This window comes from Thamnophis sirtalis, unplaced genomic scaffold (genome assembly GCF_051295495.1).
Source record: "Thamnophis sirtalis isolate CommonGarterSnake01/CBP01778 unplaced genomic scaffold, rThaSir2_p1.2 scaffold_13, whole genome shotgun sequence".
In the NCBI taxonomy this organism is placed as follows: domain Eukaryota; kingdom Metazoa; phylum Chordata; class Lepidosauria; order Squamata; family Natricidae; genus Thamnophis; species Thamnophis sirtalis.
In genome coordinates this window covers 56,704,496-56,720,011 of record NW_028261393.1, presented here as the reverse complement: position 1 = coordinate 56,720,011, position 15,516 = coordinate 56,704,496, and the positions used below count along the sequence as shown (strand labels likewise).

Genomic DNA, 15,516 nt, shown 5'->3' with positions numbered 1-15,516 from the left:
CCCCCCTCCCCCTCCCACCCCATCAAGTAACTTAGTTGTAGATCTATGGGCCTGTTTTCAGTTTGCCTTGTTTTTAATTTTGGACTTTTGTTTTACAATCGCAAAACAGTATGGGGGTTAAAGGCAGAGGTGTTTTGAACAAACATTCATATTTCTCTGTTCCAAATTATTGAGAGAGTTCAACTGCCAATGCCCAGATAAGCAGGGATTAATCCCAGACAAACAAGCAAGGAGTAAACAACACACTAATCTTCACTTCCGTCAACATTGGCAAGGCAAGCTACTATATATATATATATATATAGACAGGAAGCAAACCTCAACTCTTACTGATGTTGTCACCTAGTTGGGTAGTGAAACATTTGCAAGCTCAGAGAGCACCACAACAACTTATTCCTGTGAAGTCTCTTCTGATAACTTGCGTTGGTAAACCTGGATTATAGCAATAGCAATAGCAGTTAGACTTATATACCGCTTCATAGGGCTTTCAGCCCTCTCTAAGCGGTTTACAGAGTCAGCGTATTGCCCCCAACAACAATCCGGATTATGTATTAAAAACCTTTCAGCCTGAAAATATTAAAATTTTCACAGTAGTAAGAACAGGCTTGTCCTGATTTAACAAGACACGGGATAAGTGTTTTTTTAAAGACACTTTAAAAGACATAAAAGAAAGGAAAGGATAAACTGGATTTTGAATCTTTCCTGATCTTTAAAATAGCCATGCTGGGCTGGAACTTATTTTTTCTTCATCTGTATATGTTTTTATGGGACTTGTTCTTTAGCAATCGCCCCTCTGAGATGGATGCCATTAAGAGCATCATTGGCTCAATACATAACCAAGCTGATTTGTATGTATTGCAAATTTGAATTAAGCTGAACTCAGCACGGATGAGTCCCTGTATCTTTTTCAAAAAATTCAGATGCAGTTTCCTGTATATAGATGTACATACAGATGTGCGCCTGAGCCTTGATAAAATACAGATGCCGTTCACTGTATACAGATGTGTCCCTATAGGTTTTTGAGAAAAATACAGACGCAGTTCCCTGTATACAGATGTGTCCCTATAGGTTTAAAAAAATATATAAATGCAGTTTCCTATATACAGATGTGTATATGGATGTGTCCCTATATCTTTTTAAAAATAACCACAGATGCAGTTTCCTATGGACATTTCCGGATAGTTTTTTTTCTCCTTCTGGATGCTGGAATTCCACTGCCAACTGCCAGTCCTGGGCTGGCTGGTTGTCATGGGAACACTTCTCCAGGAACAGCACCTCTCACCTTGGCTAGGGCCAGGACCAGCTTTGTGGGCTCTGAGTGCCCCAGATTGGAGGTTCCCCCATCACTATTCTAGAACCATCCATGGATCCCCAACACCCAGAACCGGTGGGCGCTGAGATCAAAGTCGTTGACGTTTAACAAGCATTGTTTCTGTTCTGTATTGTATGCAAGCCACCTCTGGGGATTTGAGAAGCAAAGGACCATAATTAGGGTGGGATGGGTGAATTGAATGGCGTGTGAATTGGGACCAGAGGATGGGTTGATGTATTGGCCATGGAGGGATGTGCTAGTCCTAACGTAAGATGGGCTATGTAGTTGCCTAGGGTGTTTCAGATTGTGGTTTTGTATGCCCTGCTCCTGCTGCTAGGGCTTATGGGAATTGGGGCACCAAACTTTGGGGCTACTTATCTTTGTGAAATGGAGAAGAGAAATACCTGATCTCATTTTATATTTGTGTCCTATTAGTCAGAAATCACCTTCATAATCTCAACTGTCATTCTGATAAAGACTCTGGAATATAATATAGTCAGAGGTGGAATTGATGTGTCTTACTAAACTAATGTTTGCTTTTTTGGGTTTACCGATCATCCCAAATCCCTGGATTCAGATCTCACACTGAGCCTTAAATCATGGCTTAAATTGTGTTAGTTACCTTCAGTAAGCTACACAGAAATCAAGCAGACTACGGTTTGTCTTAGTAAGTAGGCCAGATCCTATCAGTGTGTCAGGTGGAACCCATTGATTTGAAGCTTAGCTTTGGACAAACTGTGATTAAAGCAAGCCAGGGATAGCAGTGCGTGTGTGAATCTACGTTTGGGGTCCAGGCATTTTGCTGCCCATGATTTCATGGTGTTTGGACATCCAGAATAATGGTTGGGGGAGTGGGGGTTGGTGGATGGATAGAAAGATAGGTGATAAGGAAGGAAGGAAGGAAGGAAGGAGAGAAAGAAAGAGATAGAGAGAAAAAGGAAGGAAATAGAAGAAGGAAAGAAAGAAAGAAAACAGAAAGAGGGAGGGAGGGAGAAAGAAAAAAGGAAGTAAAAAGAAAGAAAGAAAAAGAGAAGAAAGAAAGAAAGAAAGAAAGAAAGAAAGAAAGAAAGAAAGAAAGAAAGATGGATACACTAAAATACAGTTTCTATTCTAGAGACAAAAATGGACAAGCTGGAAATCTAGGTGTGTGTGTGTGTGTGTGTGTGTGTGTGTGTGTGTGTGTTTCCATCCCACGTGGAAATATCTTGCAGGGTCTTCCAAGAATTTAATCTTCACACAGTTTTTTAAAAAAAGGATGGGGTGGAAGGAACAAGAATGACCCTGACACAACCATGAGGAAATCTGGCCGCATATCACACAAAATGTCAAGGGTTTTGTTTTCAAGATGCCCTTGAGAATTTTTTTTTGGCCTGATGGCTTTCCTTCCATCTTCCCGGCAACACGGCTACTTCCACGAATCCTTCGCCCACCAAAGCCAAAAGAGGAAGGACATATTCTTAATTATTTTTTTAGTTTTGTTTCATTTTGTTCCGTTTATTTTTGGGTTCCGATCAGCTTTTTCCAGAGAAGTGTTGGAGGGGTGTTATGTTGAAGTCATAAAAAAAATATTCTGGAGCTTTAGACAATCTGAAACCAGAGACTATCCAGGTCGTAGGCCAGAAGAAGAAAAAAGTTCCTGCAACATTCCTGCTTTTTTATCTGAGTCCTTTTCCGTTTTCCATTAGGGGCTGGATAAAGATGGACTATGAATCAGCAACAGTATGTTGGTCACTTTCTCTTTCTTTCTCTCCCTCCCTCCCTCCCTCTCTCTCTCTCCCCCTCCCCTCCTTTCTCCCTCCTTCCCTCTCTCTTCCTTCTTTCCCGGCACTTAAAAAACCATGTGGAAACTTTTCTCCAACTAGGAAAGTTTCGATCTCTGAAACCAAGCTTGATTGTGGGGGCAATTTTTGAGCTCTACGGGGTGAGCGTCCTTCAAATCTATCTGCATTCTCTAGAATGTGCCTTGATGCCTCTATGGTAGGTCCTGTGGAAGAAGAAAAATTGGTTTTTTTTTTTTAAAAAAAAAGGAACTTCTTCAGTTCAAAATGGATTTTGCACCGAGGAACTTCCGCAGAGTGCCTCCAGAATGGGTAGAAGCTTCTGGGGTAGAAGATTCTTGCATATATGCCAGCCAAGATGGTTGGTGAAGATGCTTCTGGTGTACAGTGGATATTGTCATGGGATTGGCGTCTTCAGAGTTGGTGGTAGAGTTGGATCTTCTGGGGAGCCTTGTAGGGGTTCAGGCAGGATTCAGTGTGGATGTCCATTTGATTTGGAAAAGTCCAGAATTGTCCGATTTGTTCCTTCGAGTTTGCTGTGGTGGTGTTATGAGAATTAAAATGGATGTTCTCCAGAAATCTGAGTTCTTCAGAAATGGATGGTTTATGAAATGAACTGTTGTCCTTTTGCTTCTGGCCAGCATTCTGGAAGTTGTTACTAAACCAGTTATGTCATCCAGTTGAACAAGATTTGTCGGTCCACACACCGTTTGTGTTGTTTTCCTTGATGACAATGTGGTGGTGGGTTGACTTCGCTCCCTTGTCGTTCTTTTGGATTTCCATCTAGCATCTAAACAAGAGGGGCAAGAATGAATAGAGGGGGGGGGGAGAGACATCTTTTTCTAGTGAACGTTTTTCCAGATCAGCGAAATGCATAATTCAATTTTCAGAGATTGGGGGAATTTTCTGCTGACGCTGCCTTTTTCATTTTGTTACCTCTGCTGTTTGGAAGCTCCGTGGGAACGTTTTTTTTTTGTATTTTGAAAACATTTACCGTGCTAATTCTTTGTTTGATGTTATTCTTTGCTGCCCTGTGGATTCCAGTTGGATGGAAAGGCAGGATACATGTTTCTTTTTAAAAAAAATAATGAGTGGGAAGGCTCGGTTAGAATTCAAAACGGGAGAGAAAGGCTGCCAATTTCTGGCACAAGCTTTTCTGCTGTTGAGGAAAACTATAATTACTACCCATCACACAAATGTTGCAATGGGAAAAACGGCATAATTTCTGCATAATAAACGAAGATCGAGATCGTCCAATTGCTAGAAATTCTAGGCGCTGCTTTAAAAGCATGAAAATAATTCTGAATTATCGCTGTTTGTGGGGGGGGGGGACTCCTGCCGGATTTCTCGACCGGAGAGTGCTTTTCCTCAGATGTAGGAATGACTGGACATTGTCCCAGAAATCAATATGAACGGCCTGCTCACAGCTGTCGGTTAAACCAGATGATTCCAACGTGGTATCCTGCCAGTGCATTGACGTGGTTATAGGCCATTCTTGGTCTACATCTTAGTTGAGAAATGTGGGATTTGTTCTCTCCACACAATCTGACAGCATCAGTTGGAGAAAGCTGCCTTTATTAATTGGCAAGGAACCTTCACGTATAAATCTGCATTTGTGGGAGACTAAGTTCCAAGAACATTAACACACACAAACACATACATCATTGACAACTTTGTTGTTGTTGTTTTTCTTGTTTCCTAGTTCGCTGGGGAAGAAAAGCGAGTTGGGACTCGGACAATAGTGGTTGGCCACCACTTGGTTCCTCATATTGAAGCTTATGTGCCCCAAAAGTTCTGCTCCAATCAAATTGTCTCCTCCAAGGTATGGATTAATGGAACTTCCTCGGTTGGATCCCTGTGTGCCATGGCAAGCTTGAGGGTTAGCCGTGCAGGGGCTCCTTATATCAAGATCCAGAAGGTCCTTCCACAACTGGCTGCCTTCTAGAGGTTTCCAGATGTATAGCCCATCCTGGTTGGGAATGAGGGAAGCGGTAGTCTGACTTAAGATATGGGAACGGACCTCAGATCTTCACACGTTGGCTTTACAATTCCAGTATCGAAGAGTTTTGTCGAACCTTGGCAACTTTAAGACTTGTGGACTTCAACTCAACGCAGCCTTAGCCAGCTAGCAATAGCAATAGCAATAGCAGTTAGACTTATATACTGCTTCATAGGGCTTTCAGCCCTCTCTAAGCAGTTTACAGAGTCAGCATATCACCCCCACAGTCTGGGTCCTCATTTCACCCACCTCGGAAGGATGGAAGGCTGAGTCAACCTTGAGCCGGTGAGATTTGAACCGCCGAACTGCAGCTAGCAGTCAGCTGAAGTGGCCTGCAGTACTGCACTCTAACCACTGCGCCACCTCGGCTCATTGCAATGAGGATTAGCTCACCCTCAGCTAGCCAGGGTGAGCTAATCCTCACCCTGGCTAGTTGAGGGATTCTGGGAGTTGAAAGTCCACAGGTCTTAAAGTTGCCTAGATCGGACACCCCTGCTTTAGAGTCTCAATCTGATCAGCATACCTAACCCTATGGCGTTTTTAAAAATATTTTAATCCCACTCCATACAAAATCTGGAATTAAACAATACTCTAAACTATGATTTGTTTAACACAAGCTAAAGAATAATTCATGTGAGTAATGAATATCTCCCCTTCAGTGGTGGGATTCAAAATATATATATTTTTTACTACCGGTTCTGTGGGTGTGGTGTGGCTTGGTGGGCGTGGCAGGGGAAGGAGACTGCAAAATCCCCATTTCTACCCCCCTCCAGGGAAAGGATACTGCAAAGTCTCCATTCCCTCCCCACTCCAGGGGAAGGATACTGTAAAGTCTACATTGCCTTCCCACTCCAGGGGAAGGATACTGTAAAATTTCCATTCGCTCCCCACTCCAGTGGAAGGATACTGCAAAATCCCCATTTCTATCCCACTCCAGGGGAAGGATACTGCAAAATCCCCATTTCTATCCCACTCCAGGGGAAGGATACTGCAAAATCTCCACTCCCTCCCCATTCCAGGGGAAGGATACTGCAAAATCTCCACTCCCTCCCCATTCCAGGGAAAGGATACTGTAAAATCCCCATTCCCTCCACACTCCAGGGGAAGGATACTGCAAAGTCTCCATTGCCTCCCCACTCCAGGGGAAGGATACTGTAAAATCCTTATTTCCTCCCCACCCCAGGGCAAGGATACTGCAAAATCTTTTTTAAAGGCTAGTTTTCAGTGTAACTCTGTTGACTTTTAATTTTATTTCAGGGAAGGTCAAATCTAGCAAGTATATTTGTATGTATGCCCATCTGTGTGTTTAATAATCAGGTTGGTTAATTTTCTTCCAAGCTTTACACCATGAAGTATTTTGAGTTATTTTTTTCCATTTTAATCTGGCACTTTTTTAGAATTGTCTGTTTTTAAGGAAGCCGAGGTTAAAAATCTTTAAATAAATCAAATAGTTCAACCCATCACAGTTCTTGATTTCCTTTTGGGTCAAAATTTTGGTTTCAGTCATTTTTCCCCCCTTTTTTGGTAATGACATATGTACATAATTATATTGGGATGGGGAGCTTGAATAAAATTTTGCAGGATGTTACATTCATTTTAAATATTAAATTTAGAGCCATTCATTAAGGCCTGAATTCCAGCTTTTTACTTTTTCAAAGTCATTTTGAAAATGGTATTTGTTTAATAGACTAATTTTACAGAATTCTTAGGATTGACGGCTATTCTTAAAACAAGACAAGAATGCTTTTAAAAAAAGTTTTTTTTTTAAGGAAAAAACCCCACACATCTGGAACCCAGAAAATCAGGAAGAGTCCGATGAAATCTGCCCTTTGCTGGTATTAAGATGGCTCCCATCTTGTTTTTGCCTTGCAGTATACAGTCTGGAATTTTGTTCCCAAGAATCTGTTTGAACAGTTCCGAAGAATTGCCAATTTCTACTTTCTTGTCATCTTCCTCGTCCAGGTAAGACTATTTTAAAGGACCAACAGATGTGGTTGTTTTTCTTATTATTATTATTATCTTTTTTTAAAAAGTGGCTTTTTCTTTGTTTTCAGTTCTGGGTTTAAATTCTGTAAATAGGGATTTAACAGAGTTGGAAGGGACCTTGTAGGTCATCTAGTCCAACCCCCCGCCCAAGCAGGAGACTGTACACCATTTCTGACAGTCCAGTCTCTTCTTGAAAGCCTGGAGGTTGAAGCCCTGGAGGTTGAAGCTCCCACAACTTCTGAAGGCAACGTCTGTTCCATGGGTTGATTGTTCTCACGGTCAGAAGATTCCTCCTTATTTCTAGGTTGAATCTCTCCTTGGTCAGTTTCCATCCTTTATTCCTTGTCTGGCCTTCAGGTGCTTTGGAGAATAGATTGACCCCCTTCCTCCTCTGTGGGGCAGCCCCTCAAATATTGGAAGACTGCTCTCCTGTTCTCCCCTGGTCCTTCTCTTCACTAGACCAGCCGTGCCTAGTTCCTTCAACCGTTCTTCTTATGTCTTAATCTCCAGGCCTTTGATCGTCTGAGATAGATTGAGATTAAGAGAGTTGGAAGGGAACTTTTAGGTCATCTAGTCCAACCCCCTGCCCAAGCAGGCAACCCTTTCCCATTTTTTGACGAACGGCAGTCCAGCCTCTTCTTGTTACACCCCAAAGAAATAGAGTGCAGAGCCGAGGTGGCACAGTGGTTAGAGTGCTGTACTGCAGCCACTTCAGCTGACTGCAGTTCTGCAGTTCGGATGTTCAAATCTCACCAGCTCAGGGTTGACTCAGCCTTCCATCCTTCCGAGGTGGGTGAAATGAGGACCCGGATTGTTGTTGGGGGCAATATGCTGACTCTGTAAACCGCTTAGAGAGGGCTGAAAGCCCTATGAAGCGGTATATAAGTCTAACTGCTATTGCTATTGCTATTTCCTATTACATTGCCATGATATCACCTGGCATCTCCCCGATGCCTGAAGGCTTTGAAACAAGAGAAGGAACCTTACATAACGTGATATAAATCAAAATTCCAGTGGCCCTGAGGGTGGATTTTCTGTGTTTTCAATGTCAGATAACTTAGTCTAGAATTAATTAGCTGGTTGTAGAGAAACGTGCCAGGAGGGAGGTGTGGCCACCTGTGGATATTTGCACAATTCTTCCGTCAACGCTTTGATTTTGATCTCAATCCTCTGGCATCATCGTGTTAGGGCACACTGGGTGCTCAGGGCAAACCATTGAGAAATGATGTTCCAGAATGAAAATTGGGGGCCAAGAAGGACCTTTTGACTCTAGATCATGGGGTGTCAAACTCTATTTCATTGAAGGCTGCCTCAGGACTGTGTTTGACCTGTGGGGCCATGGATGGGGTGGGCATGGCCAGCTCAACGTCACTCACGGGGGCTCCGTTTTGGGCTGTGATCACCTCCTGCAGCTCCCTGCCAGCAAAAACATTGCCTGGGCAGGCCATGCCACCTCTTCAAGCTCCGTTTATTATTATTATTTATCATTATTTATTTGTCTTGTATGCCGCCCACTCCCGGAGGACTCCGGGCGGCTCACAAAAGACAAGGGAAAGCGGGGGAACAAGACAAAGACAACATATTAAAAACAAAACCAACATTCACAATTTCCGTGGAGGTAGATGCTTCTCAGCTCCCCCCAGCCTGCTGGAACGGTTCTACCACAAAACCGCGGACGACAAAATTGCGGTCGACGAAAGCGCGTATGTGACGTCATCACAGCGCGATGAAAAAGATCGAAAAAGATCGAAAAATGTAAAAATAAAGCTAAAACCTTCCCCTAACCCCCCCAAACCTAACCCTAAACCTAACCCTAAACCTAACCCTAAACCTAACCCTTAGCATAACGAAAAACCTAACGCTAACCCTTAACCTAACGCTAAACGTAACGCTAACGCTCTAACCCTAACCCTAACCCTTAACCTAACCCTAACCCTAATCCTAACCCTTAATCTAACCCTTACCTTTATGTGAATCGGCTTGCTGTAATTTAATTTTTATTTCAATTTTTCGATCTTTTTCGTCGCGTTGTGATGACGTCACATACGCGATTTCGTTGACCGCACTTTTGTGGAACGCGCTTTTGACGGGTCACGGCTGGAACAGCCAGGACTTGGTGGCTTTGCGGAAGGCCGGGAGGGTAGTAAGGATCCGGATCTCAACAGGGAGCCCGTTCCAGAGGGCCGGAGCTGCAACAGAGAAGGCTCTCCCCCGGGGAGTCGCCAGCCGACATTGGCTGGCAGATGGAATCCGGAGGAGACCCAACTGGCAGAGGGCTGCAGGAGGCCATTGCGGCCGAAAAATGGAGCCCGGGAGGACCTCACACAGCCCTCCCTCCTGAGCAACATTTTTTACTAGCAGAGGCACTTCGCTGTTCCCGGGGTGACCCCCACAGGCCAGATCTAAGCACCCCAAGGCAGAGAAGGGAGGTTGAGAAGAGGAAGGAGTAAGGTTGTTGCAAATCAAGATGGAGACACCGGGGGGGGGGGGGGCAAGAAAGTGACCACCGAGTGTGTTTTCTATACTTGCAAGAAGATAATGATAAATGTTAATAGTTAATAGATAAATGTTAATAGTTCTTACAAGAATGTATATTTGTGAACGTATTTGAAAGAAATAAAAAAAAACTTGATGTAAAAGAAAAGGAATAGCTGTTGCCTTTAAAATGATAAACCCTGTAGCTCTTCTGCATCTCTGCTTAGGTGATAGTGGACACACCAACCAGCCCAGTGACCAGTGGCCTTCCTCTCTTCTTTGTGATTACGATTACAGCTTTTAAGCAGGTAAGTTTGGCTCCTTATCCCAGCAAACAGAGGGCAGTTTCTATCCAACTCGTCTTTGATATTCTAAGTTTATCTCGCTACAGCTAGGAGCTCTTGCAGTGAGGGAGAAAGAGATTTGCTTCTGGAAATCCCTTTCTCTCTTTGCTGATATTAAAGCCAGTGGAGCCCATGGCCATCTATCCCTTCCGTTCTGGGGTTGGATTCCCCCCTCCCCCCCCCAGCTTTCTGATCTGTGTGTTCCTCCTCCCCCTGGCTCCTTCAGGGATATGAGGACTGGCTGCGTCACCGAGCGGACAAGGAAGTCAACAAAACTCCAGTCTATGTGATTGAAAACGGGGAAAGCGTGAAGAAGGAGTGTGAAAAGATCAAGGTAACAGAAGGGGTGGGGTAGACAAGTTTCCCCTCGGTTCTGAAAAATAATACTGTTTTGAGAGCCCTGATTTCTCGCCGGCAGTTCTGGGAGTTGAAATCCACACACTTTCAAGTTGCCAAGGTTAAGGGATGGATGGATGGATGGATGGATGGACGATGGGTGGATGGATGATAGATAGATAGATAGATAGATAGATAGATAGATAGATAGATAGATAGATAGATAGATAGATAGATAGATAGATAGATAGATAGATGATGGGTGGGTGGATGGATATAGGATGGATATAGGATGGATGGATGGATGGATGGATGGATGGATGGATGGATGGATGGATGGATGGATGGACGGACGGACAATGGGTGGTGGATGGATGATAGATAGATAGATAGATAGATAGATAGATAGATAGATAGATAGATAGATAGATAGATAGAAGATGGATGGATGGGTGGATGGATGGATGGATGGACGGACAATGGGTGGTGGATGGATGATAGAATGGATGGATGGATAGACAGACAGACAGACAGACAGACAAATGGATGGTGGATGGATGATAGATAGATGATAGATAGATAGATAGATAGATAGATAGATAGATAGATAGATAGATAGATAGATAGATAGATAGAAGATGGGTGGGTGGGTGGGTGGATGGATGGATGGATGATAGAATGGATGGATGGATGGATGGATGGATGGATGGATGGATAGATAGATAGACAGACAGACAGACAGACAGACAGACAGACGAATGGACGATGGGTGGTGGATGGATGATAGATAGATAGATAGATGATAGATAGATGATAGATAGATAGATAGATAGATAGATAGATAGATAGATAGATAGATAGATAGATAGGTTATAGAGAGATAGCTATTAGATAGATGGATGGATGGATGGATGGATGGATGGATGATAGGATGGATGGATGGATGATGGGTGGGTGGATGGATGCATAGATAGAGAGAGAGAGAGAGAGAGAGACAGAGACAGAGACAGAAACAAACAAAGAGACAGAGAGAGAGAGAGACAAAGAGACTGATTGACAGAGAGACTGATGAACAGACTGTTTTTTACAAAAATCTCAACTCCCTGTTTGGCTTTGAGGTTGGAGACATCATAGAAGTGGCAGCCGATGACACCTTTCCGTGTGATCTCATTTTACTGGCCTCAAGTAACAAGGAAGGGACCTGCTACGTCACGACTGCCAGTCTAGATGGAGAGTCCAATCACAAGGTAAGAGGAGAAGCGAACCTTCCCTTGGAGCTTTCTTGGCAAGAGGTCTGGATCTGGCCAGCCCTGGCCGTCTTCTTCTAGAACCCAGAATCTCCTGGTTTTTAAACTGGCGCCTTAGCTGCTACATCAATCCTTTCTACATGCAGTTGATTCTTCTCTCCAGAATGAACACATGAATACATTTCATTTCCAACAAATTTGTTTCCTGTGGGCATCTTAGAAAACAAAACAGAGCAGAATATGCAGAAAGGATTGGATATGAAATGCTTTAAAAAAGGGGGGGGTCTTAAATACCATATTTTTTGGAGTATACGACGCACCTTTTACACTGAATACAGCATTTTTGGCCTCCCAAAACCACGCCCCTGAGCATCCAATTTTTTTTTAAAAAATGGACATGCAGAGAGTTTGGGAGGTGCCTACAAAGTGCTCCTGGAGGCTGGAGAGGGCAAAAAATGAGCCGTTTTTTGCCCTGTTTTTGCCCCCCAGCCTCAGGAGCACTCTACGAGCCTCCCAAAGCTTCCACACACACTGTTTTTTGCAAAAAAAAAAAAAGGGGGGGGACGTGCAGAGGGTTTGGGAAGCTTGCAGATTGCAAAAACTTATTTTTTTTTAAAAAAAAGAAACCTCTTCAAAATCTTGGTTCATCTTATACTCCGGTGCATCTTATAGTCCGAAAAATACGGTTAGGTCTTTCCATCCCAGGTGTAATTTTAGCTGGGTAGGACCTCTGGGCTCAACCTTACCTTGTAAAAGAAGTTGCCTTCCTCAAACGCAATTTATCATTTCCAACTTTTGGGGTAAGAGAAATGAGTCTCGTTCAACCCAGGAGGAGGGAAATTTCGAAAAATAATGAGCTTGGCGAGAGTTTTGTTTATGAAGATGGATTGCCGCTAGAGATCTTGCCGACAGAACAAGATTTATAACTCCTGAGCAGTTTCTGGAAATAGGAGCTCCTACACACACACACAGACACACACACACACAGACACACACACACACAAACACACACACACACACCTACCTTTTTAAATTCTGTATTAGCTTCTTCAAGATGTTTCCTGAGACCTGGAGAATGTGAAACCTCCTTTTCCAACATTATTCTGAAATCTCTGTCCCGGCCATCTCAGCTTAAGAGTTTTTGAGTCCTTTTTTTTTTTTTTTTTTAAATTGAGATGTTTCCCACAATCAATTAGCAAGGAAATTCAGTGTCTGAAATGAATTGGATGTAGAGTCAGAATCAGAGGTGGCATTCAGCCAGTTGGAGATGACGGATGGGCATGTCTACCCGCCCCCGATTCTATGCCGCTCTATTTAGCCACATTTTTGAGGCCAAGCGCATGCACGGAAGGTGTGCGAGAGAACAAAGCACGTGCCCGGAAGGCTGGGCCCATGCGCGGAAGGTACCCACGCACGCGGGGAACCAGTGGTAAACCTAAGTGAAACCTACCACTGGGTTTAGCTCGGAGGATCATCCCTACGAGGTTCATACCAACTTCCTGGGGGAGGGGTGGTGTCAGCGTTCCAAATATCACCCAGAATTAAATCAGAGCTCAAGGCAGATCTTTCCTCAAAGTTCCAATTGAATGAGAGACCTGTTGGCACATCTGTGGAAAACCCGAATCTGAAAGCTTCCTGGGTTTCCCACCCAGTTGAAAGTTCATGATTGCCCCCACACCCAGAAGTCCGTCACATGGTCCAATCTCCCACTGCCACGTTGGCATCTCCACCCATCTAGTTCCGGTCAGGTGCAGAGGTGCAGAGACAAAGAATGACCTTGGGCTTCTAGAAAGGAATTTTTTATTTTGACAACAAAACATTCAGCTCCTTACTACCGTATTCCCCCTCCCAATTCCCCACTAATGAAACAGCATAGTAAAATAAGAGAGAGTGTGGCAGGCCAAAGATCCAGAAAGGAATATGACTGCAGGCCTGATAGGTGGTGCCGATAGACACACTTATCGCTTTATGAATACAGAGAGTTTTGCAAAATGGTTGACATGGAGAAGCTTGTCTACAATGGCCACTGTGGTGAGGACAGAGCCGGTCACCAGATAGTCCTATCTTAGAAGCAAGGGGGAGGTGGAGTTTGCTCCTAATATACCTGATATCAGCCTTGTGAGATAGTCCAAACAGGAAGCATACCTAAGATGAACTAATTCCACCTTATTGTAAATTTGCAGTAACGGAATCTTGCAAATCTGAAGCTCCCCTCTCTCTTCGCAACCCAGGAAACTAGGAAGGCCCCCTTCTGAGATGGTTGCCATGCTCCATTACTTCTGTGGACTGTCTCTGATCATGGCCTAGTCAATAGCTCTTCCCTCTGTCCCCCAAGGTCATTGTCACCAACCACCCAACCCTCCAATCCACCTGGCGGACCTTGGTTTTCTCTTCTGGGCATCCTTCCAAGCAGACCAGTGAGGTCTACAGCAGTCCACCAGAGATACTTAGAAGACAGGTTGAACTCGGGGACATTCTTGGAAATAAAAAAAGTGATAGTAGAAGCTGGGACTTGCTTTCCCCTGTCATTTTTTTGTAGTTACCGTGTTCTTGTAAATGCCTAAAAGTCAGAGTGGAACTGAGCGTCTAATGAACAGCCAAGAAGTTTGAGATTAATCACGAAACGGTTTGATTCCCATCATAAAGTTCGTTCACTCATTGCTGCATAAAATTAACGCCCGTGTTTCTTGGGTGGATCATTAAAAAAAAATCATCTCTTTTAATCTAAAGAGTTCTTAAACTAGCAAGTAGACAGAGAGGAAAAGGAGAGACAGAAACAGAAAGAGAATAAGCAAGTTTTCCTTTTGCTTTATATCTTCCTGCACCTCCGTTTCTATCTCTCTTTTTGTGTTTTAGTTTATGTTAGTTTTCATTTGCACGTTTTTGTAAATAAGAAAAAAAATCTGTAAAATTGTTACACAGCTCGAAGTACTTTATGGGGTGACAAGATGGGAATGAATCCCATCCAACCAATGGTGGGATTCAAAATTTTTTACTACCAGTTCTGTGGGCATGGCTTGGTGGGTGTGGCATGGCGTGGCTTGATGAGCATGGCAGGGATACTGTAAAATCTCCATTCCCTCCCCACTCCAGGGGAAGGTTACTGCAAATTCCCCATTCCCTCCCGATCAGCTGGGACTCGGGAGACAGAGAATAGACAGGGGCAGGGCCAGCCAGAGGTGGTATTTGCCGGTTCTCCAAACTACTCAAAATTTCTGCTACTGGTTCTCCAGAAGTGGCCAGAACCTGCTGAATACCACCTCTGATCCAGTTCCATTTCCTCCCCACTCCAGGGGAAGGTTACTGCAAGTTCCCTATTCCCTCCCGAACAGCTAGGACTCGGGAGACAGAAAATAGACAGGGGCGGGGCCAGCCAGAGGTGGTATTTGCTGGTTCTCCAAACTACCAGCCAGAGGTGGTATTTGCTGGTTCTCCAAACTACTCAAAATTTCTGCTACCGGTTCTCCAAAAGTGGCCAGAACCTGCTGAATATCCACCTCTGCATCCAATGATGGATCAAATTACAGCTTTAAAATTGGCAGGAGCTGGTTGGCTGCTGGTGGCTCTTCAGTTTTGTGTGTCTTTGCTTTTCTAGACTCACTACGCGGTGAATGATACGGCCAAGATGAATACAGTGGACGCCATGAACCGTTTGGTGGCCACCATTGAATGTGAACAGCCTCAGCCAGATCTGTACAGGTGAACTCTGAGGCGGAGACCTTCTCATTTCATGGAGAACTCAACGGCTTGATAGTTGTTTTTTTTAATTTCTTGATCAAGCCTGCTTCTCCACTCCCCTCTCCCTTCCTTTAAATTTAAATTGCTGTAACTCCCAAAACAAAAATGAGCCGTTTGCAGTGCTACATCAACCTCCTTCTCTATGCATGTCCCAACAGGTTTGTGGGCAGAATTAACATCTACACTGATGAACCAGAGCCATTAGCCAGGTGGGTTCCTTCGCCTGATGGGATTTAATGTCTTGTAACTAATGAGTTACAGATGGAACTAATACAAATGGAGAGAAGAAAGAGAAGAAAGG

At 43.9% G+C, this 15,516-nt stretch overlaps 1 protein-coding gene across 5 annotated transcripts in view; it reads left to right on the top strand.

The window, feature by feature from the left end:
* Positions 1-15,516, top strand: part of ATP11C (ATPase phospholipid transporting 11C (ATP11C blood group)) — a 77,518-nt gene that overhangs the window by 14,061 nt on the left and 47,941 nt on the right. For all 5 annotated transcript variants that reach the window (XM_087727312.1, XM_087727311.1, XM_087727313.1 and 2 more), the window contains exons 2-8: positions 4,793-4,912; positions 6,962-7,051; positions 9,778-9,858; positions 10,121-10,228; positions 11,349-11,477; positions 15,073-15,176; positions 15,374-15,424. In XM_087727312.1, the coding sequence (XP_087583438.1) occupies positions 4,793-4,912; positions 6,962-7,051; positions 9,778-9,858; positions 10,121-10,228; positions 11,349-11,477; positions 15,073-15,176; positions 15,374-15,424 (683 nt within the window). The remainder of the gene's footprint in view (positions 1-4,792; positions 4,913-6,961; positions 7,052-9,777; positions 9,859-10,120; positions 10,229-11,348; positions 11,478-15,072; positions 15,177-15,373; positions 15,425-15,516) is intronic.